Source organism: Canis lupus, chromosome 12 (assembly GCF_048164855.1).
Source record: "Canis lupus baileyi chromosome 12, mCanLup2.hap1, whole genome shotgun sequence".
In the NCBI taxonomy this organism is placed as follows: Eukaryota; Metazoa; Chordata; class Mammalia; order Carnivora; family Canidae; genus Canis; species Canis lupus.
In genome coordinates this window covers 11,751,995-11,776,865 of record NC_132849.1, presented here as the reverse complement: position 1 = coordinate 11,776,865, position 24,871 = coordinate 11,751,995, and the positions used below count along the sequence as shown (strand labels likewise).

At 49.0% G+C, this 24,871-nt stretch overlaps 1 protein-coding gene across 2 annotated transcripts in view; it reads left to right on the top strand.

Moving 5' to 3' along the window:
• VANGL1 (VANGL planar cell polarity protein 1) overlaps window positions 1–24,532 on the top strand; it is a 49,122-nt gene extending 24,590 nt beyond the window's left edge. For both annotated transcript variants that reach the window (XM_072769653.1, XM_072769654.1), the window contains exons 5-8: window positions 14,910–15,043; window positions 16,530–16,662; window positions 17,730–17,964; window positions 21,853–24,532. In XM_072769653.1, the coding sequence (XP_072625754.1) occupies window positions 14,910–15,043; window positions 16,530–16,662; window positions 17,730–17,964; window positions 21,853–22,113 (763 nt within the window). In that variant the 3' untranslated portion in view covers window positions 22,114–24,532. The remainder of the gene's footprint in view (window positions 1–14,909; window positions 15,044–16,529; window positions 16,663–17,729; window positions 17,965–21,852) is intronic.
• The last annotated feature ends 339 nt before the right edge of the window (window positions 24,533–24,871 follow it).

Here is a 24,871-nt window from a genome sequence, read left to right as displayed (position 1 = left end):
CCCTTTGCAGAGGAGAAGCCAGGTCCAGGACTACGTGCTTCCTGGGAATCACAGCCCTCCCCGTGCCTCTGGATAGATGTGTTCATGGTCACATCACTGCTCTCAGAACACGTGAATGAATGCATAGGCATTTTTGAGTTGGGTACCATGTGCCAGGCCGGGTGCTAGCTATTTTGTTAAATACAGGATTCTGTTTAACTCCCAGGGCTGGGGGCACGTGGGTGACTCAGTGGTTGAGCGTCTGCCTTTGGCTCAGGGCATGATCCCAGGGTCCTGGGGTTGAGTCCCGCATGGGACTCCCTACATGGGGCCTGCTTCTCTGTCTGCCTGTGTCTCTGGCTCTCTCTCTCTCTGTGCCTCATGAATAAATAAATAAAATCTTAAAACAAACAAACAAACAAACAAAACCCCTCCCAGGGCTGGAAAGAGAGAATGCAGAGGATTGTCAGAGATGGCTGGCTTGCACTCTAGAGCCATTTCTTAGCCCATTGGTTCTTTTGCTCAGTTAGGAAACAAAACCTGGACCTCCAGACTACAGCAGTAGGTTTGAGCCATTGGTCAAAACTTTTTAGCTTTTCTGTAAGTCACATGTCCCCAAAAGACCTCTTTTAACTATGGCTGTAAAAAACCACCCCAAACTGTAATAGTGTTGGGCAGCCTTTTATTTATTCATTTGTTTTAATACTCTCATGGGCTGGTCTCAGCTGGGGGAGGTTCTTTTGCTAGTCTGACCAGTGTTTTCTGTGTGATTGCAGCCACGTGGCAAGGCTGCTGGGGCTGGGCTTCTTTCTTCCTCTTCCCACATGTTCTACGACTCTCTCCCTCCTCAGCCCTTTAGGGGAGTAGTTTCTTCATTAGGGTAGGTAGGCTTCCTCTCAAGGTTCCCAAGAACACAAAAAGCCATCTAAGGCCTGTGTCTGGAACCAGCCCCGTGCTACTTGCATTGTATTCTCTTGTTAATGCAAGTCAGAGCCCCAGCCCAGACCTAACAGAAGAGGGCCACAGGGCAGGGAGCTGGGAACGTGGGGTCATCGGGGTCCACAGCCTAGCAGACTCCCACAACCACATCAGGCTCTTGTTCTCGGAGTCTGCTTGCTCCAACTTTGGCATATAGTTCTAACAAATTTCATTACTGACTTCTCTCTCTCAAAAGTCCCCAAGTAACATGTTTCACGTGAGGGCTACTAGAGGGAGGCATGTGAACATGGGTGGAAAGTGGTAGTGGGTAGTCGTCAGCAGAGAGATGGAAAGCACAGAAACAAGCAGAACTCTTGCCTTTCCACAGCCGCCCCCTGCCCCTTGCCGTGGCCCCTTCTGTAAGGTAGTCGTTTGGCTGAAGCTCCATCCTACCGTGTCAGCCAGTGGGCTTTCACTGTTTGGGTTCCTAAGCACGCTTCATTTGTTGACCGAGAGCACCTTATAACTTGGGGCTGACCCTGCACCTTTTTATCGAAGGTCTGGCTACTGACCAAAGGACCCTCTGTGCTTTAGAGGAAATGATTCTCAGATTGCTTTTCCAAACAGTGCAGGTTTATCATCGTGCACGATCATAGCGTTGCTGTGTTGAAAGGAACTGCTGCGTTCCCGCCCTCACTAAATTCACAGATGGAAATGAACAACATGTCATTGGACAAACGTGAAAAGACGATCCTTGTTACAACATGGCAAGGAACTTGGCTGAACTGTTTGCGTTCTGGTGTTCTGTGGCAGGTAGAGCTTGTGAGTGATGGAATTGAATATTTAGCTGAGGAATTTCTTTTTCTTTCTTTTTTTCTTTTTTCTTTTTTTTCAGAGAGAGAAAGCATGCACAAAGGGGTGGGGGCAGAGGCAGAAGGAGAGAGAAAATCGTAAGCAGGCTCCATGCCCAGTGCAAGCTGGTCACAGGGGCTCAGTCTCACAACCGTGAGATCACGACCTGAGCCGAAATCAAGTGTCGAATGCTTAAACAACTGAGCCACCCAGGCGCCCCTTAGCTGAGGAATTTCTAAGCAAAGTACTGAGGAGGCACCCACTGGGTGCATCTATCACCCAAAAGATGCCACTTGGATCCTCTTGAACTGCTTACAGAAAGTGTGAGAGGAGGGAGATGGGTTGCAGAAGGAACTGTAAAGCAAAAGGGAATCCAAACTTAGATTTGGAAACTTCTCAGCCTATCCATATTCCAAACAATAACTAGGTGTGTATTGAAGAAAACACCAAGGGTATGGCCACACAGCTGTTTGATTTTTTTCTTTTTCTTTTTTTTAGTTTCTTTTTCTATCTATTTATTTAAGTAATCTCCACACCCACTGAGGGGCTCAAATTCACGACCCCAAGATCAAGAGTTGTATACTTTACCGCTTGAGCCAGCCAGGCACCAACTGATTTAATTCAGGATTTAATCAGCCATTCTAGCAGAAGCCAAGAAAAAAGATGGGAAGATGGGATTGGTACCAGAACAGCACCACTGTACTAAAAGGAAACAGAAAGGGGAGTGGATTGAAGGAAGGCTGTGAATGTGCATTATCCTTCAAGGGGAGAATGACCCCAGAGGTGATCCAGAGATCCTCAGGCCCAGGGGCCAGGTTGGTCCCTCACTGGCTTCAGAAGATAGTCCCCCCCCCACCAGGGTTTCAGAGAGCCAATTGGCCACCTCTAAGAGCTGCTTGGACAGGGCTACCCCACAGAGCCCCGAGGATGCAGCATTAACCCAAAGGGAATTATCCAATGGAATTGGCCTCACTAGGTGTTTGGACTTGTTTGGGACCCATCACCCCTTTCCTTCCAGTTTCTCCCTTTTGGGATGGGAATGCCTATCCTATGCCTGTCTCATTATTCTGTTGGAAGTACCTACATTGTCTGGTTCCACAGGTTCACCGTGGCTGGAGAGGGGTCTTGAGTCAGTGCAGGTTATACCTTGAGTCTTGGCACTTAGATGAGACTTTGCACTTAGAGCTGGTGCCAGAATGAGTCAAGACCTTTGGGGTCTTAGGATGGAATTGGTATACTTTGCATGGGAGAAGGACATGAGTTTTAGGGGCCAGTGATGGAATGTCATGGACTAAATTGTGGTCACCCAAAATCCAGAAGTTGAAGCTCTAAACTCCATGTGGTTGTCTTTGGAGATGGGTATCCAAGGAAGTCATTAAGGTTCAGTGAGGTCATAGATCTGATGAAATTTGTGTCTTTATAAGAAGAGACACCAGAGAGCTCTCTCTCTCTCTCTCTCTTTCCCCCTGTATACATGGACCAAAGAAAGGCTATGTATGGATGTCATGAGAAGGTCATTATTTACAAGCCAGGAACAGGCCTCTCATCAGACATGGAATCAGCCAACCCTTGATCTTGCACTTCTAGGCTTCAGAACTGTAAGAAAATAAGTTTTTGTTGTTTCAGCCACTCAGTCTATAGCATTTTGTTATGGCAACCCAAGCTAAGACAGGAACTTTATGCACTGGTGACACTTGACCCCAGAGCCCCAGGAAACCATGGGATCAGTGAGTGTGGTTCAGCCCTGATGGAACAGAGCTCATATTGTCCCTTCTCCAGCTCAGGCCTGCATCCTCACAGCTTGAGCGGGAGCCTTGCTTCTCTTGAATGCACTTCAGTTTTCCAGTTAGACGTGAGAAAGGGAGAGTCTCCTGGGAAGATTAAGGTTACTCTAGTAATTCCAGGCTAGAGCCAGCTCTCCTTGAAATCTTGTCTGTGATTCTGGGTCAAGTGATATCCAAGCTACTGATCCTGATCAGATTGGACTGTCACACTGGTCTGTGCGCCCTCCCTCCCACGTTCAAGACTGGCACTAATGGTTCAGGGAGGACCCAGTGCCATCAGCTGTGAAGTCAGGGAGAGTTTTATATGAGCACCAGAGGTTTTGCTTCATGTCACTTATAATCATGGTTTCTTTCTTTCTTTTTCTTTCTTTCTTTTTTTCTTTCCTTTTTTTTTTTTTTTAAAAGATTTTATCTATTTATTCATGAGACACAGAGAGGCAGAGACACAGGCAGAGGGAAAAGAGCCTGATACAGGACTCGATCCTGGGACCCTAGGATCACGACCTGAGCAGAAGGCCGATGCTGAACCACTGAGCCACCCAGGCGTCCCTGTGATCACGGTTTCATACACAATTTCATTTTTAGAAATGCGTGTTTTGCTTAACTGCTTTTCAGTAAAGACTGCTTTTCAAAAAAAAACTGCTTTCAGTTTGCTGGTCTTCCCTCCCACCCCCTAAAAAGGCCAAGGATAGAAACAAGTAAGAGCTGAAGAGTAGTTGAGTGGAAAGGATTTTGCTCAGATCTGCTTTGCTGTGGGAGAATTTTGAAGGCGGGCGCAGAGCTGCCGTTTGTGGTTTGGCCCTGTGGTGCCTGTTAAAAGTGGCGGTAATGAGAGTGTAAGGTGCCGGACACTGCAGCACTGTGTTTGTACAGCTGCCTCCTGGCAGCCGCCGCAGCTGGGAAGGCTTCCCTCGCACAGCGTCTGCCCAAAAGTCTTCCTCTACCCCTCGCAGAGCACGGCCACTGCGAGCCAGGGAGCTCGTGGATGCAGAGCTGCTTTAGATGGCCTTCCAGCAGGGCTGCAGGTGCCTGGATGGTGGATCCCGAATCCTGGAGGGAGTGCTGTTCATTTTCCTGAAGGACTCACCCTGCAGACAGGACCTGGCATTCTGCGTGCCTCCCCCACGGATCAGTGGGTATGATTTCATGCAGCAGATAAGCTATGCTAACACTCCAGAATACACGTGGGCAGGGGTCTGCTTTCCTGGCCCTGCAGAGCCACTGCCCAACTCTGGTCTGTGGACCAGATCCTGGCTCAGTCCCTGCCAGCAGAGGCCCACTTGGCCAGGCTGGCTGCCTGCAGACTCCAGACTTCTTGTGCTGTGCTCCTGTGCTTCTTCCCAAGGCCAGAGGGAGGTGCTGTTGTTAAGAAATGGGTGGGGGTGGATGCTAGGGGCCGCGCACCTGGGTGGCTCAGGCTGTTAAGCCTCTGTCTTCATCTCATGCCGTGATCCCTGGGTCCTGGGATTGAGCCCCATCTTGGGCTTTGGCTCAGCAGGAAGCCTGCTTCTCCCTCTTCTCCCCTTGCTTGTGCTCCATCTCTGTCTCTGTCTCTCTCACAAGTGAATAAATTTTTAAAATCTTAAAAAAAAAAAAAAAAAAAAAGGTGAGGCCAGATGAGAGAATGCCAGTCAAGCATCCCAGGTGGGCCTTGGAGGTACCTTGGTTCCTATCTCAATCTCCGCCTTAGAGAGCCCCAAGCAGGCAGCTATCTCTGCTGTTTACCGGTGTGATTCAGCGCAGTAATTTGAAGCATTGAGAAAGCTGAATTTCCATCCCAGGCAGGGCAGATGCAGCCCAAGGTGGACTTGCTGGGGTGGGTGGCAGAGGGGCGGGGTCCGAGCCCTAGCCTGGCAGCAGGTCTGGCCTGGCAGGCCTACTGTGGCAGTAGCCAAGTCTGTCGCTAAAAGGGAAGCATGTCTTCACAGGTTCGCCAGCATTTCTCTGCCGAGAGAAAGGCCATCAGCTGGACAGCCAGCCCCGACAGGCCCCCCTGCTCTGTGTCCTCTGTCGGGGTGGGCGGTCCGCCTCATGTCTCAAGACCTTGAGCAACAACACAGGTCCCTCCTGGCCTATTGTGACCGAGTCCCCAGAAATCCAGCCTCCCCTCCCCCCTCCCCCCGCACCGATCTTCCAGATCTTTCTATCGTCTGATCCAGATCTGTCCGTCAACACAGCCATTCCTCATTTCTGCCCCACCCTGTCCTCAAGTTCAAGGTGATCATTGCCTGTTATCTGTGTAGGACTTGAAACCATAGCCCCAAAGGCAGTCGCAAGACAAACATTCTCATAAGGTAGGAGGGCCCAGAGATGCAGACATTCGTGTACCAGGTTCCTGGTGGAGGTGGCAGCGGTGTCCGGGGGCTAATTATACTTTCAACTCTGGGACTCCCATGAGTGTGGCTGCAAATCGCCCTGAATCCTGGTCACACAAAGTCACTCGACCTCTGCATGCAGGGGACAGGGAGGCCCACAAACTGGAAGTTGCAGTCTTGCTGACTCTTCCAGGGAGAAGTCAGATAAAGCAGAGTCTCTCAAGCAGCTTGCCCGCATTGGGTGTTTTCACAAAAAAGCTGAGCCGTTTTAGAATTTTCTAGAAGACCTTGCTTTAGGCCTAAAACACAGTGACTGGAGCAGACACTCCCTAAAGAGGAGGAATAGAAGACTGCTGGTGCCCAGGCCACCTTTACTCTTGGCGTCCGTCAGGTCTCCGTGGCCTGCCCGCCGTCTCTCCTACCCACACACTCCGCCTCTGTCCCACCCTCCCTCCTTACCCTCTTGTCTTTGCTGCCCTGCCCTCCATCCTTCTGGCCCTAATAAAAGTCTGTGTGTTTCCTAAAGCTGCTCTAGTAGAGGACCGCACGCAGAGTGGCTTCAAACAGTGTTTTCTCTCCGTTTTGGAAGCTCGGCGCCTAAAATCTAGGTACTGACAAGGCCATGCCCGCTCTGAAGGTTCTAGGGAAGCATCCTTCCTTGTCCCGCTAGCTTCTGGTGGTTGTCAGCACTCCTCGGCGCTCCTTGCAATCTCTGCTCTGTTGGCACGTGACATCCTCCATGTGTATCTCCTTTTCTTTATAAAGACATCAGGACGGGATGCCTGGCTGGCTCAGTGGTTGAGCGTCTGCCTTCGGCTCAGGTCATGATCCCAGGGTCCTAGGATCGAGTCCCACATCGGGCCTCCCCACAGGGAGCCTGCTTCTCCCTCTGCCTACGTCTCTGTCTCTCTCTGTGTGTCTCATGATTAAATAAATAAAATCTTTAAAAAAAAAAAAAAAAAGGCACCAGCATGACCTGAACTTACTGTAATCATTTCTGCAAAGATCCTATTCTGTGGTTTTGGGTAGACACGTGGATTTGGGGAGACGCTGTTCACCCCACTACAGCAGACGCTCAGAGCTGCTTTGTGATTCAACAGTGGGGCCCTATTGCTCTTACTGAAGTTGTTTAGGGAGATTGTCTCGCTCCCACCTACTTCTGCCCACACTGCTTCCTCTGCCTGGAAGGAGCTTGACAGCATGTGTCCACATGGTGTAGCCATCGTTCAGCATTTAAGACTTAGCACAAAAACTCAGCTTTGCCGCCTCAGTGGGTCTTCACCTGAAACCCTCCACATCCACTCCCACAGTCACATGTCCTGTCACAGCCCATAGATCACCACATCGACGGGAGCTAGAGCCTCTTGAGGTTCTGTTCATATCTGTGTCCCAGTCCTTGGGATTTAACGGGTGCTCATAATTCATACTAGCCTGTGAATGGCTTTGGAGAAACTGGCTATTAAGATTTTTGAGTGTCAGCATCCTTAGTTGGCTCACAGGAAGAGGAGTATGGCCCTGAAAGCAGACCTCTGCAGATTTTTACTGGGACTGGAACGCTCTCTCTCCGGGCTTTCCCATCAGCACACCACCAAGGTGATCAGAATGATGGTGGCTGGCATTTACATGGGTGTTAACACGTAAGAGATGCTTCCACATTTTTCACACATGAAGAAAGCTGTTTTTGTTGACAGAGTGAAAGAGGGCAAATGAATATTTGAAAAGAAGTGGCTCAGACCTGAATGAGACTTCCCCACTTGGCCCTGTCAGGGAGGGCCTTTCTCGCTGCCCTGGGAGACATTAAAGACTAGAGTATGAGGGTCTTGGACTGGCTGAGCAACAAAGCCTGGATATTTCTGATTTTAGTAGCATGTATTTTTTTTTAAGATTGTGTTTATTTATTTGAGAGAGAGAGTGGGGAGAAGAGCAGAGGGAGAGGGATAAGCAGTATTCTTCCCATCCTCTGTGCTGTGTTCAGAGCCCAACATGGGGCTTGATCTCACAACCTTGAGATCATGACCTGAGCCAAAATCAAAAGTCGGTTGCTTAAGCATGTATTAACTGCAGAGACCATAACCAAATCCAGGGAAAAGTGAATGACATAGGCAATTCTTTATGTGTAGCATGTGTGTGCATCTGTGCATGTATGAGTGTGCATACACATGCACATGCTCTTCTAGACTTCAGTGCTCTTACTTGCCTGGTAAGAGAGTGAAAAGGAGGGAGGTTGTTGGCCACCATTGTTTCCTTCAAATATTTGATGAGCTTTCACAAGAAAAGGGGGGTTTGGGTCCAGAAAGAAGTGGTGGGCTGACCACTGGGCAAATCTTAGAGGAAGGTCATTTCAAGGCCATGTGAGAGTGAACTTTATTTTCGCAAGGAGGCCGGTTGCCCTCTGGGGTGTTATAAAGAGAATTGGTACGTGGATTGGGAGTTTGGCCTAGATGGGCTCTGATTTCTTTGCTTCTTGTGTCTCTGCTTGGATGAGCACCAAGATTCTCTTCGTTCTGTGAAGAGTGAAATGTTGTGATTCAGTGTAAGCGGAGTTTAGGTCATGCTTTCATGCCCAGAGACTACATGAATAATCGAGCCACCAGCCAAACTCATTTGTTGCTGCCAAATGCTCGGGCTCCTTAGTAATATGACAGTTTGTGGTTGTCTGATGCCGTGTAGCTTATAAATGCATTCCCTGGCATTATTTCATTTGCTCTTCCCATCGTCCACATGCAGCAATAGGTGCCCTCTGTCCAGCATGGACCAAGAAACAGGTTCAGAAAGGGAAATGACGTCTCCGGGGCTGCAGAGGAGCAGGAGCAGAGCTGGAATCTCAGCCTTCTGACTCTGAGGCTGGTCCTTCTTTACAGTGTGTGCCCTGGAGGCCTCCCTGCAAGTAGGCCTGGTTTTCAGGAGGCTGAGAGTTGGCAGGAAACGCTGCATAAAAGCAGACAGTGGCATCACCTTAGAGTCTAAGTCACCAGGAGAGCTGTGTGGACAGGATCTGCTCTGGCTCGTTTCCTGTGGCTGTGCCTCATGGTGGGCTCTTGGTGGGGAAGACGGGGGCACATGGGGACAGACAGGCCTCTCCAGCATCCATGGACATGGAAGCTCACAGTGCTGCTGTATACAAGCCATTTGCTTTGGGCCAGGTGCTTGGAAATAGAGTATCTCATTTAATCTTTCATACACACTTAAACCAGGCAGGCAACCCCTTCTTAGGAGCAAGAAAGGAGTGGATTCACGAGTCTCTGATATTTTTTTCCAACCTCAATGCCAACTGATTGTGAAGTCTCAGAAAGTCATAGAATTTGGATTTGTCCCCACTGATATTTAAGCTCAGGAGTTAACTGCCACAGGAGACACCAGACTTCAGCCAGCACCTTGCATATTTGAATCTCACTGTCTGTCCCTGGAATATCTGACCAGCTACCCCACCCCCACCCCTAGTCATTTCTTTGAACTTCAGTAATACATTTTATAGGGGTGCCGGGGTGGCTCAGTGGCTGAGCATCGGCGCAGGTCATGATCCTAGGGTCCAGAGACTGAGTCTCACGTTGGGCTCTCCACAGGGAGCCTGCTTCTCCCTCTGCCTATGTCTCTGCCTCTCTCTGTGTGTCTCTCATGAGTAAATAAATCTTTTTAAAAAGAAGTAATACATTTTATAAAGTTGAGTATTTGGGGGCCACTTATGTTTATAGTAGGGCTTTCTGTATTCTTCTCATCCTCTGGGCAAAGAATCAGAAGTTTAGAGAAATGAATTAGTTTGTTCAAGGTCAAGAAACAAATGATAGAGCCAAGAGTCCTGCTGTCCAGGGCCAAACCCTGGTGCCATTTGCTCCGCACATGCTTTCTCCCACAACAGAAACATGCAGAACAGCAGGAGGCATGGATAGCTAGGACAGTAATTTGGTTCTAGTTTTGTTTTTCAGAATTCATCTTTCAAAGACATGTCTTTCAGGTTTTTACGAACTCAGATGTGAACTGTGTTTGGAGATGCTTCTCTGCTCTAGGGCAAGCACAAGCCCCCCATCCCTGTTGCCACAGCAGTTGTGTGACAGTTGTCAACAGCACTGGGGATGTTTTCGTGATTGATAAGCCACAAAAGGCCACAGGCCTTCTTGTTTCACCATCTTTGTCCTGAAAAAAGAATAGACCAGTAAGGCCACATGGCCAGCAGTGAGTTGCACTTTCAGAAGTGGCCGTGGAAGTGCCTTGGACATGTTGATCCGTTGCTAGCCTGTCTTTTCCGTGAGTTCACGTTGGGATCAGCCTGGGCCAGGCAGACTTGACAGGCTCACTTTCACACTGGCAATAACTTCGTCTTCTTCAGACCCTAAATATTGCCTCATCCATGTTTCCTTCCGTGCACATATCTGGGAGTCCTATCAGTGCACAGGTCCGTTACAGCTCCACATATCACTGTGCTGTTCTCCACAAATACATGTGATCTGTGAAGAGGTGTTTGCCTGGATGGTGCTACGGAATGGTAGGTCGGAACACATACTAGCATTCTCTACCTCGAGAGGGTGTTCCTTGTCGTGGATTTTTGGTGGGGCCATGTCCACAATCTGTACATCAGCCTCCTCCTGCCTATAATGCAGGGTTTCCACGTAAGGATTGTTTAGTTAGATTACTACTTCTCAGAATATGACAGTGATAAAAGAGATGGCAGATTTCTCACCAACTTGATTTTTCTTGCCTCCCTCCTTCCCTAGAGATGATCTGGTCTGAAGACTGGGACTAGGTGAAGGGTTTGCTTTTCTCCATCCCTGAGGCCCTTCTTGCCTTGGAAACCCCATGGTTTTAGTAAACACATGCTTAGGATTGATCCTGTACCTGTTGGAATTTTGGGTTTCCTACATGACCAAGTTGAGCCAAATGAGTATTTTGTTCTTGGGGGAAGTTGTAGGAGGTGTCCCTTGTGTACAGGGGACTTTCATGGCCAAAAGAGGGAGTGTAGCATGTTGGAGGACCTCTCGAGTCTTGTGTGGTGGCTGTTGATGGCTGTGTAGTTAGGGATAAATGAGTGGTAGCCAGAGGGTCAGAAAAGGTTCCTAAAAGATATTAGGCCTGCTTTGGCCTTGGAAGACGCCATATGTGGAAGATGGCAAAGAACAGAGGCAGGAAGATACTGACCCTTGACCTTAGCCAAGGAGAAGGGTGCTCCTACATCCTGGTCTTGCGGGCCATGGCTGAGGGCCAATGCCAGGTGCCCGGCAGGATGTCCCCTCAGTGGGTACCAAGTCGTTCTTTTACTGGAAAGCTAAGTGATCTATTAGTAGCATGTTACTTTGAACCTACAAGTTAGGTATCTGACAAATTCAGTCAATCCACAGCATGAATCAGGATCCAGAACAGAAATGAAAAAGACCTTAGACTTTGGATTGAAATAGACCTCAGACTCCCCATGCCACAGCAGGTATCACTTAGCTGGAGCAGGCTTCCTCCCTTGGGTCCCTCGAAGCACTTTTCCCTGTTTATACTCTATAGAAAGAGGCTTGCCAGAGGCAGAGAGTGTACGGCACCTGGGGAGGACTGTGATCGCCATTGCCATCGTCAGAGGGAATAAGAAAAGATGTGAAGACACAGCCAGTGCTCAGACCGCCCTGCAGTGAGGGGGTGTGGGACAGGTGGCTTCTGTCTCCTGTGGGGTCTGACATCTTCCCTTGGCTCCCTTCTTGGCCCAGCTCATAATTAATGCGTGAAACAGCCATCCTGAGTCACCAGCAAGGCTTAAGTCATATATAGCTTACTCTTTAAAAAGGTGAAAAAAGGCATATTGAATTTTTTTGGGCATATTGGATTTTAATGCAAATTTCACAACCATTTTTATTTAAGTTGGGTACTTAGTTATGCATGTTTTCTGGTGTGCGGAGTTTCTCATAGCTTGACATTTGCTAGATCTGCTGGGTGTTGCACAGATGGTTTTCTATAGGCAAGGGAGGGCCTACAGCCTTCTCAGAAGCATTTCTAAGCTTCCTGGGAGAGTCACTCAGCTCTTGGGTAGCTCGTCAGCCTGGGGACTGGCTCAGTCCACTCTGCTTCTGGGTGAGATGACAGTGCTGGAAGAAGTGAGCCCTGCCTGTCTTCTTCCCCTCGTCCAGTTCCCCTGGGCAGAGGTTCTCAAAGACAATGAGATCCACAGACCTGACATGGGCAGCTCCTAGCCCGTCTTCCCTGCCCCATCCCTGAGCACTCCCCAGGGCCACCAGGGCTCTGGCATCAGTGGGCTTCTAGGGGGCCGTGGACATGTCCCAGTTTGCCCTGCACTGAAAGAAGAAAGGATGTGGGATGTGCACCCCAGCCCAGGAAGCCCTGCCAGCCCTGGGCATGGGCACACACCCCTCCTCTGGGCAGCACAGTGCATTGTCTGTGGTGTTGGGGTGGGGAGGTTGGGAAATAGGGCCACCAGGCTCCCATCCAGCTTTCTCTCACCCGTCTAGCAGGCCCTGGCTGAGCTAGTGGGATCCCCTGGGCTCCCCTTTGTGGCCTGGCTGAACAGAAGAGCCAACCCCAGCAACCACAGGGGGGTTGCTTTGAAGACAGGCCTGTGAATAATCCCTGAGTCGCCTTTTTGATTTTTAAATTTTGATCAGGGAAGTAATTTTCTGCTGGAATCCAGGAGCCTAGAGATGTTTCCATGTCCATATGGAAGCGTGGGAGGAAATATTTGCACCCCAGCATGTCTGTGTGCAACGAACTGAGGCATTTCAGTGTAGAGGGGCGTCTTGTGTCACCAAGCCTGGAGCCTCCGGAGAAGTGGTGCAGGGGGCGGGGAGTGGGAGATGTGCTTACAATGGCAAGTTCGTGTGTGTGCGCGCACATGTGTCATCGGGCCATGGAGAGTCTCTGGATGGAAGGGGGAGGAGGAGAAGAAGAAGGGCTGGCCCCACTTTGGAAAATACCAGAGTCAGAGGTCAAGGAGGAGACTAGGCCACACTGAGCTGGAAGCCACTGGGCAGACTCGCACGTGAACAGAGGGGACTTCTGTGCAAAGACTTATGACATGAAACCTCAACTCAGGGGCCCCTTCCCTTGTTCAGGGAGCTACTCTTGCACCCACCTGAGGCTGGGTGTTCCAAAGCTCTTCTCCACATTCCCCCGACCCACGCATATTCCAGTTAGCTGCCTGGCCTTGGAGCCGCTCCTGGTGTCCTGTCTTTGCATGCCCAGGGCTGGGCGGATGGAGGCTCTCAGCGTGAAACGGATGATGAGCAACTGGGTAATGAATGAGCAGGGCTTTGAAAATGTAGATTTGCTCGTAGGGCTCTTCTACTTCCATGATACAGGGTATTTTCACCAGATTCTTCCAGCCCCCCATGAGTGTGCAGGTCAAGGCCAGTACTAAGCAGCAAGACTGTGGATCGAGGCACCGTGGGAGGTAACTCAGAAAGCTTTGCCATGACTGCTCTTGAGGAGGTTAGCTGATTGACTTCTAGATCGTTTTTCGATCTCGTGCTAAACGACAGGAGTCGAGCAATGGGTTGACAGCGTGTCCAGCCAGTAGGTTAGAGGCTGCATTGTCTCAGTGTAAAGTGAACATCCGCAAGCTATGCAGAGTTAGGGTGGTCATCCAGGAACCCAAGGCAGCTACGTCTTGGCTCCCAGGCTGTTGTGAGTAATCCTTATAACCACACCTGCTTAGCAGGTCTAGGGAGGAAAATATAAAGGGCAAGGTAAAAATAAATTAGTGGAGGGATGCCTGGGTGGCTCGGGGTTGAGTGTCTGCCTTTGGCCCAGGGTGTGATCCCAGAATCCCAGGATCGGGTCCCACGTTGGACTTCCTGCATGGAGCCTGCTTCTCCCTCTGCCTGTGTCTCTGCCTCTCTCTGTATCTCTCATGAATAAATAAATAAATAATCTTAAAAAATAAATACATAAATAAAAATAAATGAGTGGAGTTGGCATCGGTATGCACACTGTCCCACAGAGGTCACACATCCCAGGGAAAGAGCGCAGGTTGGGGGCTTGTAAATCCAGATTGGACTTGCAGCTCTCCTGTTTGGTAGATGCATGCTGTGTGCTGGTCAGAGGTTTTTCTGAACCTCAGTTTTCTTACCTTGAATGATTGTGGAAGTCAGACAAGATGGTGCATGAAAATCCGTGCTGTATTAGTACAAGTTTCTCATCGAAGTGGTGAGTTGCCCACATCTATGGCCAAGAGTGAGTTCTTTTGCTGCCAGTAGGGAGTATGGGTGCTCCCCCTCCACTGCCCTCCCACCTGTTGGTGTTTCCTATTCTCTGTTCCTCTGCTGCTGTCTGAGGAGCCAAACAGGTGACAGCAGAGGTCAAGGACATTAAGGCAAGGAGAGTCCCCTGTGTCCCCTCATCCCAGCTGAGGGCCAGAGACAACAGTCCTAGAGGCAGAAGGCCTCACAGACCAAGAAGGATCAGAATCTCAGCAGAGGGCTCGGAAGGGGGTCTTGCTTTCTCTGAAAGAGGGAGCTCCAGCTGGCCCAGGGCAGCCCAGAGGATGGAACCTCGGGATTCATTAACGTCTACAGCCAGCTGCTTTCGTGTGCCCCCTGCCCTGTGTCCTGTACAGTTGTAGTTTGATCTCTGTGGAACCCAAAACCCAGCCTTCCTTACAGCAAGAGACAGGGAAAGGGGGGCGGGGGTGGAGCTTAGAGGAGACCCTGTACTGGGACCTGAGAAACCTGAGTCTACACTTTGTTCTTTCACCCATTCGTCCTGCCACCATCTTTAGGTCTCTTGACTGTTCCGGGAGCCTCCGTCTCTTCCTCTGTAAACTGGGAGAAATGGGAAAGTTCTGTGCGGCCTCAACAAACCTAAGTTACAACTGATTCCTTTCTCAACTCTTGGCTAGATGAGGTGGATATAGCCTGGGAGGAGGCCAAGAAGCCACTTGATGACCGAACTCAGTTTCACCTTTCAAGTCTCATCCTGGAGACAAATGGCATGGTCAGAGCCAGGAGCCTGCCACTACAGGAGGTTACCAGTAGTGTTCCGCCCGCCCTCCCTCCAAAAGAGGATTTATTTTTGTTGTCATTTGGGACCTGCTTCTTCGATGAAAAAGCATTGCATTAATTTTGCTCTCTTTTCTCAGTATCCAGCGAGCAGCATTGGTGGTTCTGGAAAATTACTATAAAGATTTCACCATCTATAACCCCAATCTCCTAACAGCCTCCAAATTCCGAGCAGCCAAGCACATGGCCGGGCTGAAAGTCTACAATGTAGATGGTACGTGCCTTGAAATGGCGTCTGTGGTTGGTGGGTGTAGGGGGCACAGGTTGGACGACTCTTTAACTTAAATTTTATGGTCCGTTTTGTTTTCCCTCCCCTCAGTGTCTGTCTTTCTGGTACACTCTCAATTCAGAACAATTTTTGTCTTTTCTCTTTCCTTTCCTTTTTGTTTTCTTTCTTGCTTGCTTGCTTGCTTGCTTTCCTTCTTTCTTTCTGCAGGCAAATATACTTTCAAAGGAATGTTGATTTACAGTCTATACATGTGGGAGGTTCATTCATTTTGGGGTTTTCTGATTGAAAACAATAGTGATGTGTGTTTCCTGCCTCCTGCTGGGAACATCTATGGAAAGCTGCTTTTCAAATTTTGGATCAGTTACTTAAAGGCTCCATGAAGTCAGTAACTCTCAGTAGCTCAGGCATCTGGTGAGATACTTCCAGGGATTTCTCAATCCTGGCTGGGAGCTGGGGCTGAGTGGGTGGCAGGAGGCCAGAGGCCAAGCCGAGGACATGAGAGCTGCATCTCAGGCTATCAGATGGTTCAGTGCAAGAAACAGGACACAGTGTCATTTCTTGCTGGGTGTCTTGGGTCAGAGCAAGAGCTCTGTAGAGCCTAGAAGAGGACCATAGTGTTAGCAAGTCACGTGATCAATGGACGGTTGTCAATTTTTACTGAGGATACCCTCCCCATTTTGGCGAGGGTGGGGGTGACCGGGAGGGGGGCCTTTATAAGATGTGTGTTCAGTTGGAATTCCCAGAGGGTTGGTAAATGTCACCTGTGATCTGAAAACTTACTGAAAATTCCCACTGGTGAAACCAAACCATTAACCAAATAGTTGATACAGAAGAAAGCGTGTGATATGCTTTGTCCTTCTGAAAAGTTAAGGTGATCTGTGGTCAGGGGACCAGGGTGGGGAGTTGCGAGTCTGTGTTCACAGACGTGCCGTATTGCAAGTCCTCAAGTATTTTGTTTTTTTATTAAAATTGTGACTCCGGTGACATTCCAGCATGGCTTATTGTCCTGTGCGTAATCAGTGTCTCTGTGTCCCCTGACTTTCTTTCTCTCTGTGCTTGTTCTCCCCATCCCTCTCATTCTCTCTCATTGTCTTGTTGCTGAAATGTGATGTTCCAGCTACCCTTATGGCCAAACTGCAGCTTTATGTAACAGATGGTGAGTAACCTCTACAGCATTCTCTTGTGTGTTATCTTTGGCCAACATTTTCATTGTCCGGCATTCTTCATCTCCTTCTGAGTTCTTTTTCCATTCCTACTGATCAAATTGGGTTTCGGGGAGATTTCCTTCTCATGAGCATACCGAATGTGAGCCAGGAGTACCATCCACCCTTTTGGAAGTTTCTTTTGACATTTGTGTATGTGCCTCTCAGAAGGTGGGTGGATGGTCTCAACAGACCATGGTACTAGTTTCCTGCTGTTTTGCAGCCTCTTGGCATTAAAACTGTTCTTCCTCCATTGTCCTTCCCCAAAGGCCCCAGTAACAATGCCACCGGTCAGTCCCGGGCCATGATCGCTGCAGCCGCTCGGCGCAGAGATTCAAGCCACAACGAGTTGTATTATGAAGAGGCAGAGCATGAGCGGCGGGTGAAGAAGCGGAGAGCAAGGTGCGTTGCCCCCCACACCCGACACCAACACCCTATTGTAGCAGACTTTTGATTTTTTTATCTTTTTTACTGCTAGAATGAAATCTCAGTGTATAAACGTGAGCTCCTCGAGCCTTGGAAGTGTTCCTGCTCGATTGTTTCGTGTGCACCATCATCACCAGGAGGGCTTATTAAAGCATAGATCTTTTTTTTTTTAAGATTTTATTTATTTATTCATGAGAGACACGGAGAGAGGCAGAGACACAGGCAGAGGGAGAAGCAGGCTCCACGCAGGAAGCCTGATGTGGGACTCGATCCTGGGACTCCAGGATCACAACCTGAGCCAAAGTCAGACACTCAATCACTGAGCCACCCACGCGTCCCTTAAAGCACAGATCTGAGGCTCTGAGGCCCCACCTGCAGAAGTGACTGACTTACTATTCAGTGGGGCTGGAGTTGGGCCCAAGAATTTGCATGTCTTACAGATTCCCAGCTGATGCTGACTTCCTATGGCCCATGCTTGGAGCAGCCCCCTAGCCCACCCCCAGGCCCTTGTGGGTTCTAAGGTTCTGATCGTGTTAACATGAAGTGGACAGAGTTGGTTCCCATCATGGATGCTGGGCCTCTTCCTTCCTTTTCCCAAGGGGCTGCTGGTGTGGGTGGCTGGATCGAGGGGGATACAACTCTGCTCCTTTGCAGGCTGTTTCTGTATCACCAGCCGCCCGCCTCTCGGTATTTGCAGGGCCAGAGTTTGAGGAATCTTAGAGCCCTTTTCATCTAACCCTTCATTTTAGAGTTGGAAAGATTGAAACAAGCTCTCCAAACCCCCCTTAGTGGCAGAATTGAGGACAGAGGTCAATCTCCTAGTCCCAGGGCTCCCTCCATCTCACCCCTACAGCCCCCCTCCCCCTGTGCCTTCCTTTCTCCCTCCCTCCCTGCCCAGCCATCTGGAATGACCACTAAGGAGGGGAGGCTTGGGTGAGCTGGTGGCAGGCTGGGACACAGAGGTGGGGAGGAGGCCTTCTAGGCCCTAGTGCCTTGTGGCAGGCACTATCCTAACAACTGTCTCGTGTCCTCACCCCCCCCAGACTGGTGGTCGCAGTGGAGGAGGCCTTCATCCACATCCAGCGGCTCCAGGCCGAGGAGCAGCAGAAAGCCCCAGGGGAGGTGATGGACCCACGGGAGGCCGCCCAGGCCATCTTCCCCTCCATGGCCCGGGCTCTGCAGAAGTACCTGCGTACCACTCGGCAGCAGCACTACCACAGCATGGAGAGCATCCTGCAGCACCTGGCCTTCTGCATCACCAACAGCATGACCCCCAAGGTGCGGCCTGCCACTGAGCTCGGCAGGTCCCGTGGTCAGGGGTGCCCAGGGGCGGTGCAGTCCATGGCTTCTCCAGAGCACCAGCTCATGAGGATTAGCAACTCCCATTTACTTTATATTACTTTGGTGCAACTGGTTTTTTTCAAATTGCCTTTTGACAGACTCTGGATTTAGGCAGAGGAAAGACTTGGACTTGGGAGTCAATATAGGTAGAACTCTCTGGGTTCTGGAGCTGACTCATTCTAACCTGGTTCCTCCACCCACGAGCTGGTGTCCTTGGGTGAACAGTGTGATGGCTCTGGGCCTCACTTTCCTACTCTGTAAACTGGGGCTAATTGTAATATGTACCTCATTAGGTTGTTGTGGGAACTAAAAGAGATAGTTTGTGTGAAGGGCTTAAAACCATGCCCATCATATGGTAAGGACTGAACACATGGCTGTTATTGGTGGTGGAGAGGATGCCGTCACCTGGTGAGGGATTTGGGGTGTCATGGAGGTAGTTTTACTCGAATGGTCTTTTGAATTACTATATGAGCACACTTTTAGGGATGCTGGTAGGAGACAGCCATGTATTTAAGAGAGGGTGTGGCCAAGGAAACAGAATAGAATCATCAGGTTAGCAAATGGCCTGTCATCAGGTTCAGATCCTAGCTCTACCAGTTGATAGGTTTGTATCTTTGTAGAAGTCACTCTATGTTTGTTTCCTCTTTCATAAAATGGGGAAAATAGTAGGATCCTCCTGATAGGGTTGTTGTGTGAAAATTATATTAAATATGGCAACATGACATGTCAGTCACATGCTAGAGAGTAAATGAGCTTGGCATATAGTGCACATGTAATGTTTGGTGGCTTTTGTCATAAGGACCCATGTTCATGCACTGCCCTGTGTGTGTACCATCTATGGTGGCATTGTCACTCCTCAGTAACAACCCTTAGGAAAGCAATACAGAAATATTTAGTAAGAATCTGTAAAGCTTTGCATATTCTTTGACTCGCTAATCCCTCTCCTAGAAAAAGCGCTCAGCACAATCGGACGCATACACAAAAATACGTGCTTTGCAAAAAAATCTGGAATAACTCCAAACTGGACATAACTTAAAAATAGAACAGTGGCTTCTAAATTATTACCGCGTATCACCTGTTAAAAATAGAAGGAATCTTTGTTAGTATATTAAGTTACAAAACACAATGCAAAAAAAAAATATGAACACGGTGTTCATCTTTTAGATTCCTTGTTGCTTCCATTTCCATTTAAAAATTGTGTACTTTTCTGACTTAAAAATAATTGATACCCTTTCTTTGTGTAAAAATCAGGCATTGAAGAAAAAGATAATGGAGGTGCCTGGGTGATGCAGTCAGTTAAGCAGCCAGCTCTTGGTTTCAGCTCAGGTCATGATCTCAGGATCGTGGGATCGAGCCCTGTGTCAGGCTCTGCGCTCAGCACAGAGTCTGCTCTAAAATTCTCTATCCCTCTGCCCCTCCCCCCAGGCTCATGCCATGCACTCTCTCAAATAAATAAATGACTCTTTAAAAAAAAAAAAGAAAAGAAAAATATCACGTGCAAAGGGAAGTTTCCATTCTCCTACCCTAAATGGTTCTCGGTGATGAGTTGGTGCATATGCTTTTGGAGGTGTGTGTGTGTGTGTTTAAAGCAGAGGTGGAAAAAAAAGCAAACCACAAATGGGAGTTCATACCACACACATATACACACAGAACTTGGAAACTTACTTTTTTTTTTTTTTTTTTACTTAAAACTATCCCTGTACTGTTTTTCCCTGTCAGTACTTCCAGGCGCCTGTCATAAAGCTCTAACTCTTTCCATAATAGCTGCATCTTATCCTACTGAACACCACGATCGATCGGTGTGACTGATGCTTACAACGTGCACTTGGATTAACATCTTTCCTTAGTTTTAATCAGGGCTTGACTGTTTCTGATAATCGAGTTTTATTGGACCACAACCACACCCTTTTATTTCCACATCATCTATGGCTGCTTTCTCTCTACACAGGCCAAGTTGAGCAGTCGTGACACAGTGTGGCTTGCGAAGCTGAAAATATTTATGTTAGAGAAAAGTTTGCCAACCTCTCATCTAAACAGTGGTGCCGCAAGTGTGTTTTTCACAGGTGTCTCTGTGCATCCATGCAAGTATTTCCAAAGTATAAATTTCTGATAGAGGAACACATAGATCAAGGGTACAGATCCTGCTAGATTGTCCTTCAAAGGGACACTGTTTTTACACGTTAGCCTCTGGGATGTGACTCTGTTCTTTCCCCCACTCACTTGACGTATCAGCTGTTGCCATTCTTTTTATACTCGTTGCCCACATAAGAGACAAAAAAAAATTTGTTACTTGAATTCATATTTCATGAATTATTGATGTCATAGAACATCTTCTTGTGTTAGTTTTCTATTAATATTTATTCTATAAATTATCTTATTTAGTTCTCTCATTGCTGAGCTGTATCCTTTTCTTATGATTCATAAGAGCTATTTTTATATTAAAAGTGTGTCTCAACACACACGCCTCAGCGTGGCTCTACTTCCTGCCTTAGAATATATGCTTACAGGTCAGAAATAATGTCCTTGGCAGCAGCAGTGAGGTGTGGATGGAAGAGGATACCACGCAGAAAGCATCCTTGACCTGTGTCTAGGGCCAGAATGATAGATCCCAGCGTATCCTGTCTGAATCACTGGCTCATTCTTTCTTCTCTTTTCTTACAGCTAAGTCAGCATATTTATCGATTTAATGCACATGCTATTGAGCTCCTGTTACGTCCAGGCATATTGGAAATTCAGATTTAAAAAAAAGTTCCTGCCCTCCAGGAGGGTGTAGTCCAGTGTGGGAGACAGACACGCAATTGTTAGGGATGTAAATGTCACAAGGGACTCAGACCGATGATTATAAGCCCTTGGAGGAGGTGTGTTACTCTGCCCGGAGATGCAGGGAGCGGTCTGAAATTTAAGGGCCCAGGAGGAACAGTGCATGTGAACATCATGGGTGGTGGGAGGGCAGGGGGTGTCCAAGAGCTCCCACAAGCTAAGCACTGCTGGAGCAGGAGAGGCATGGGAGGGATGGGGACATGGGCTCTGGCATCCCTCCGACCCGCCCCGGGCACACTTGACCCCACAGGAAAGCACCATCGCCCACACTGGCTGGGCTTTTACCTTGTGCCATTAGACGGTTAGAGGCAACCACGTCATCCTTGCCAGTGGCCTTGTGAGTTAGGAGCTGTTTTTTGGTTTTGTTTTTCTTTTTAAAGATTTTATTTATTCATGAGAGACAACAGAGAGAGAGAGAGGCAGAGACACAGGCGGAGGAAGAAGCGGGCTCCAGGCAGGGAGCCTGATGCAGGACTCGATCCTGGGACTCTAGGATCACGCCCTGAGCCACCCTGGGGCCCGAGTTAGGAGCTGATCCTACCCCCACTTACAGGGAGGTCTAGTGCCTTGTCCCGAGACAACCTGTGAGTTGCAGAGCATGCCTTCCCTGTGGCCGGCCCTTTGCCCGGAGCAGCCTTCTGTGAAGGAGCAGGAGACGCAGTGCAGTCACAAGCAGCGGCATGTGCCCTGGGGCCGTGCCTTGGCCAGGCTGGTGCCTCGGAGATGGCCTGTGGGCACACATAGCTGCCAGCCCCCCACCTGCCCCACCTCTGGTTGCAAGTCGGCAGAGGGGAATGAGCAAGTCCAGGGAGGCTTCCCTCCCCCAACAAGAACTCAGCAAGGACCCCTTGGGAGGGTCTGATGGGAATCCGGCGGGATTAGCTGGGTTCTGTCTTGGTTTGCTGGGCACCCTCTCCATCAGTGTAAGGTGGATACGCCCCTGCAGCCCTGCCCTCAGCATAGCGGGCTATTTTTTCTCTAATGGCCATTCCCCTTCTTTCTCAGGCCTTTCTAGAACGTTACCTCAGTGCGGGCCCTACCCTGCAATATGACAAGGAGCGCTGGCTCTCGACGCAGTGGAGGCTGGTTAGCGACGAGGCCGTGACGAGTGGACTGCGGGACGGAATCGTCTTCGTCCTGAAATGCTTGGACTTCAGCCTCGTGGTCAATGTGAAGAGAATTCCATTCATCGTGCTCTCAGAAGAGTTCATAGACCCCAAATCTCACAAGTTTGTCCTACGCTTGCAGTCCGAGACCTCGGTTTAAAAGTTTTCTATGTGTGGCTTTATTACAAAAAAAAAAAAAGAATATATATATATATACATATATATATATATATATTTAGAGAGAGAGATATCTATATGTATACCAGAGGGGCATCTTTTTTTTATTATTATTATTCCTCATTGCTGCCTGGAACTGGCAGATGATAAACCAATATCCTTCGACCATCTGCACTTTATCTGGAAGGAAGCAGGGGATGTCCACCCTGGAAAAAAGTGACGGACGACATCTAACTTTCGTGGATGGGACTTCTCGCGAAGCGGTTCCCTGGCAATTGTGTGACAGCTGTAAACCAAAGCGGAGCAGGTGGTCCTTGGGAGCCTCGCCTTACAGCAGCTGGTCCCCCCACCTCTCATCCAGGATCACGCCCTCCTGGCGCTTCTGGTCTGCCCCCTCCGAGACTCCCGGGGGCAGGACACGTCTTCATTCCGTTTTGGGAAACTAGACATGACACGTCCATGTACGTGCTTGGGTGTGTAAACGTCCAGTTCCATGTCACCCACGGGAGCCCCGGGGCTGCTCCAGAAATACCTGCCTTCGTCTCTGTTCTCTGTTGCCTTAGATTCTGCTGAGAAAGATCACAACAAAAAATGTGCACTGTTTACAGCTCTCAGTGATTTGATTTTGGTCCCCCCTGCCCCGAGAGAAAACCTACCTGTCCTGTTTCTGACCCTGTTTGCATAGGTTTGCAGATCCCATGATTGCCCACTCGTCTCATGCCATCCACCCTTCCCTGCGCACACACCACACTCCCACCTGGGTGGTAGCCCTGGCTGGGGAAGCCCAGCCTTCAGAGCTGCCCAGGACCTGGCTCTTCCTGTGTGCTCACAGGCCCTGTGTACCGCCTCCAGCGGGTGCCACGGACTGTCTGCGTAAAGAAGCCTAGAATGCCAACCAAGGAGAACACTGGGAGAGCAAGCCTGCCAGATTGTCCCTGTTAGGCAGCATGAGCCCCTCCCCTCCCACCTGTCCTCCCCACTGCTCACAGGGACCTGGGGGAAGACAGATACTGCCACTCAGGGACTGGCAGGTGCAGCCTAGAGCCTCTAATTTCCCCGGGGAGCTAAGCCCTCGCAAGGCTTCATAGCAAGCTGCCCTGCCAAGGGAGACCAAACAGTGCCCACTGCAGTGACAGCCGCTGCTGTCCGGTCCCTGATTTCTGACCACCGTCACTGTGCAGCTCATGACCTCAGCCACCAGGGAAGGGGCTACTTTGGCCCTGGTGTTAGAATTCCTTGTAGTTCTTGGTAAAGTGGGGAGAGAGAGTGGATGAGCAGCAGAGCTAGGGGAAAGGAAAGGTGGGGAGCCAATCTTAAGATCCCAAACGATTCATCTGTGATCTGTTTCTTAAATGTAGCTGGTGTCAGGAGGCTCAGCCTTGGCCCGGGGGTGCAGCCGTGGCCGGGGGGTAGGTGGCAAGCCATCTTGGCAGAGCCCTGCTGCAGGGGCACTCCCACCTGGGCCTCCATTTGCCTTCCTGTATCCACTGGATAGGCAGACCTTTCCAGAGTATTTACCCTTGCTTCTCCTAGGGATTTGGGGTGTCCAGTCACCTCGCTTTAGAAAAGGGAGACACTGTCTCAATGCTCTTTGCGACCGCAAGTACCCGTCCTGGTTTGTGCATTCCAAAAAGGGGTGCTGTATTTGTGTATCATTTTTTACAATCAGAATTGGCTTTGGATACTTCTTAATACACCTGTACCTGAAAAAGCGAACAGCATTCTTGAATCAACAGCCTGCAGCTCAAAACGATGTGTTGGAAAAGAAGGAAGGTACCAGTCGGTGTGGCATGCAGCCAAGATGTGCTATGTAACTACGTGGTCCTGTTTATGGAAAACACATACCATGTAACCATGGTGCTTCTGTTCTTAGTTTTTGAAGTGGACATTCCTTACAATGATGACTTTCTCAGGAAATATATTTTGGGGAGATAGGACAAAGGATGGTCAAAGTGCCTGGGACCTTAGCTGGGTCACAGTTACGATGTCCCAGACTAAGTGTGTCACAGGCTTCTGCATCAGGAGCATAGCAGCTGAAGATGCCATAAGTAGTTGCTGTGGCGCATATACAGAACATGGAGTTCGTGATGACACTATTCATTTGCACCCTAAAATATTGTGCTTCCAACCCTGTCTTAAGCTACCAGGCCAGAAGGGGTGAAGATGGAATCATGGCTTTGGTGCCTATTTTCATTCCCAGCAGGGTGAAGAAAGGTTTAAAATAAGGAATTTATTTTCTGTCCACCCCCTTGTCTCTCCCCGCAGTCTTTACATAGGAGAATGTCAAGACTTTCTGAAATTATTGTTTTGGTTTTAAATTGGATATTGATTTTTTTACACTGACTTTGTATTGAGTCCCTTTTGAAAGAATAACAAAATAAAATGCAGGATCTTTGTATAAAGGCTTTGCACTTTCAAAATCTTAATAACTTGAGTTACTGGTGCAGTGGGAACAATGTAAATGGCATTAAAAAGATTGAAGGTTTCAGAAAGCCTCGTCACACAGCCGAGTGCGAAGCATTTTTATTTCGCTTCTTGGAACCAATAGGCTATTCTTAAAAAGCAGGTAAAGTGCCCTAGGGCTAGTAAAATACATGAGACTTCACAGTGGAGGAGGTAAGATTTCATTTGCCTTAAATGTTTATAGATTTCCTATGTCTTGCAACCTCAGTTATTAAAACGTGGAAGTTAAAATGTTTGGTGGAGAGGACCCTGTAGGGAGCCCATGCCTGAGATCTATC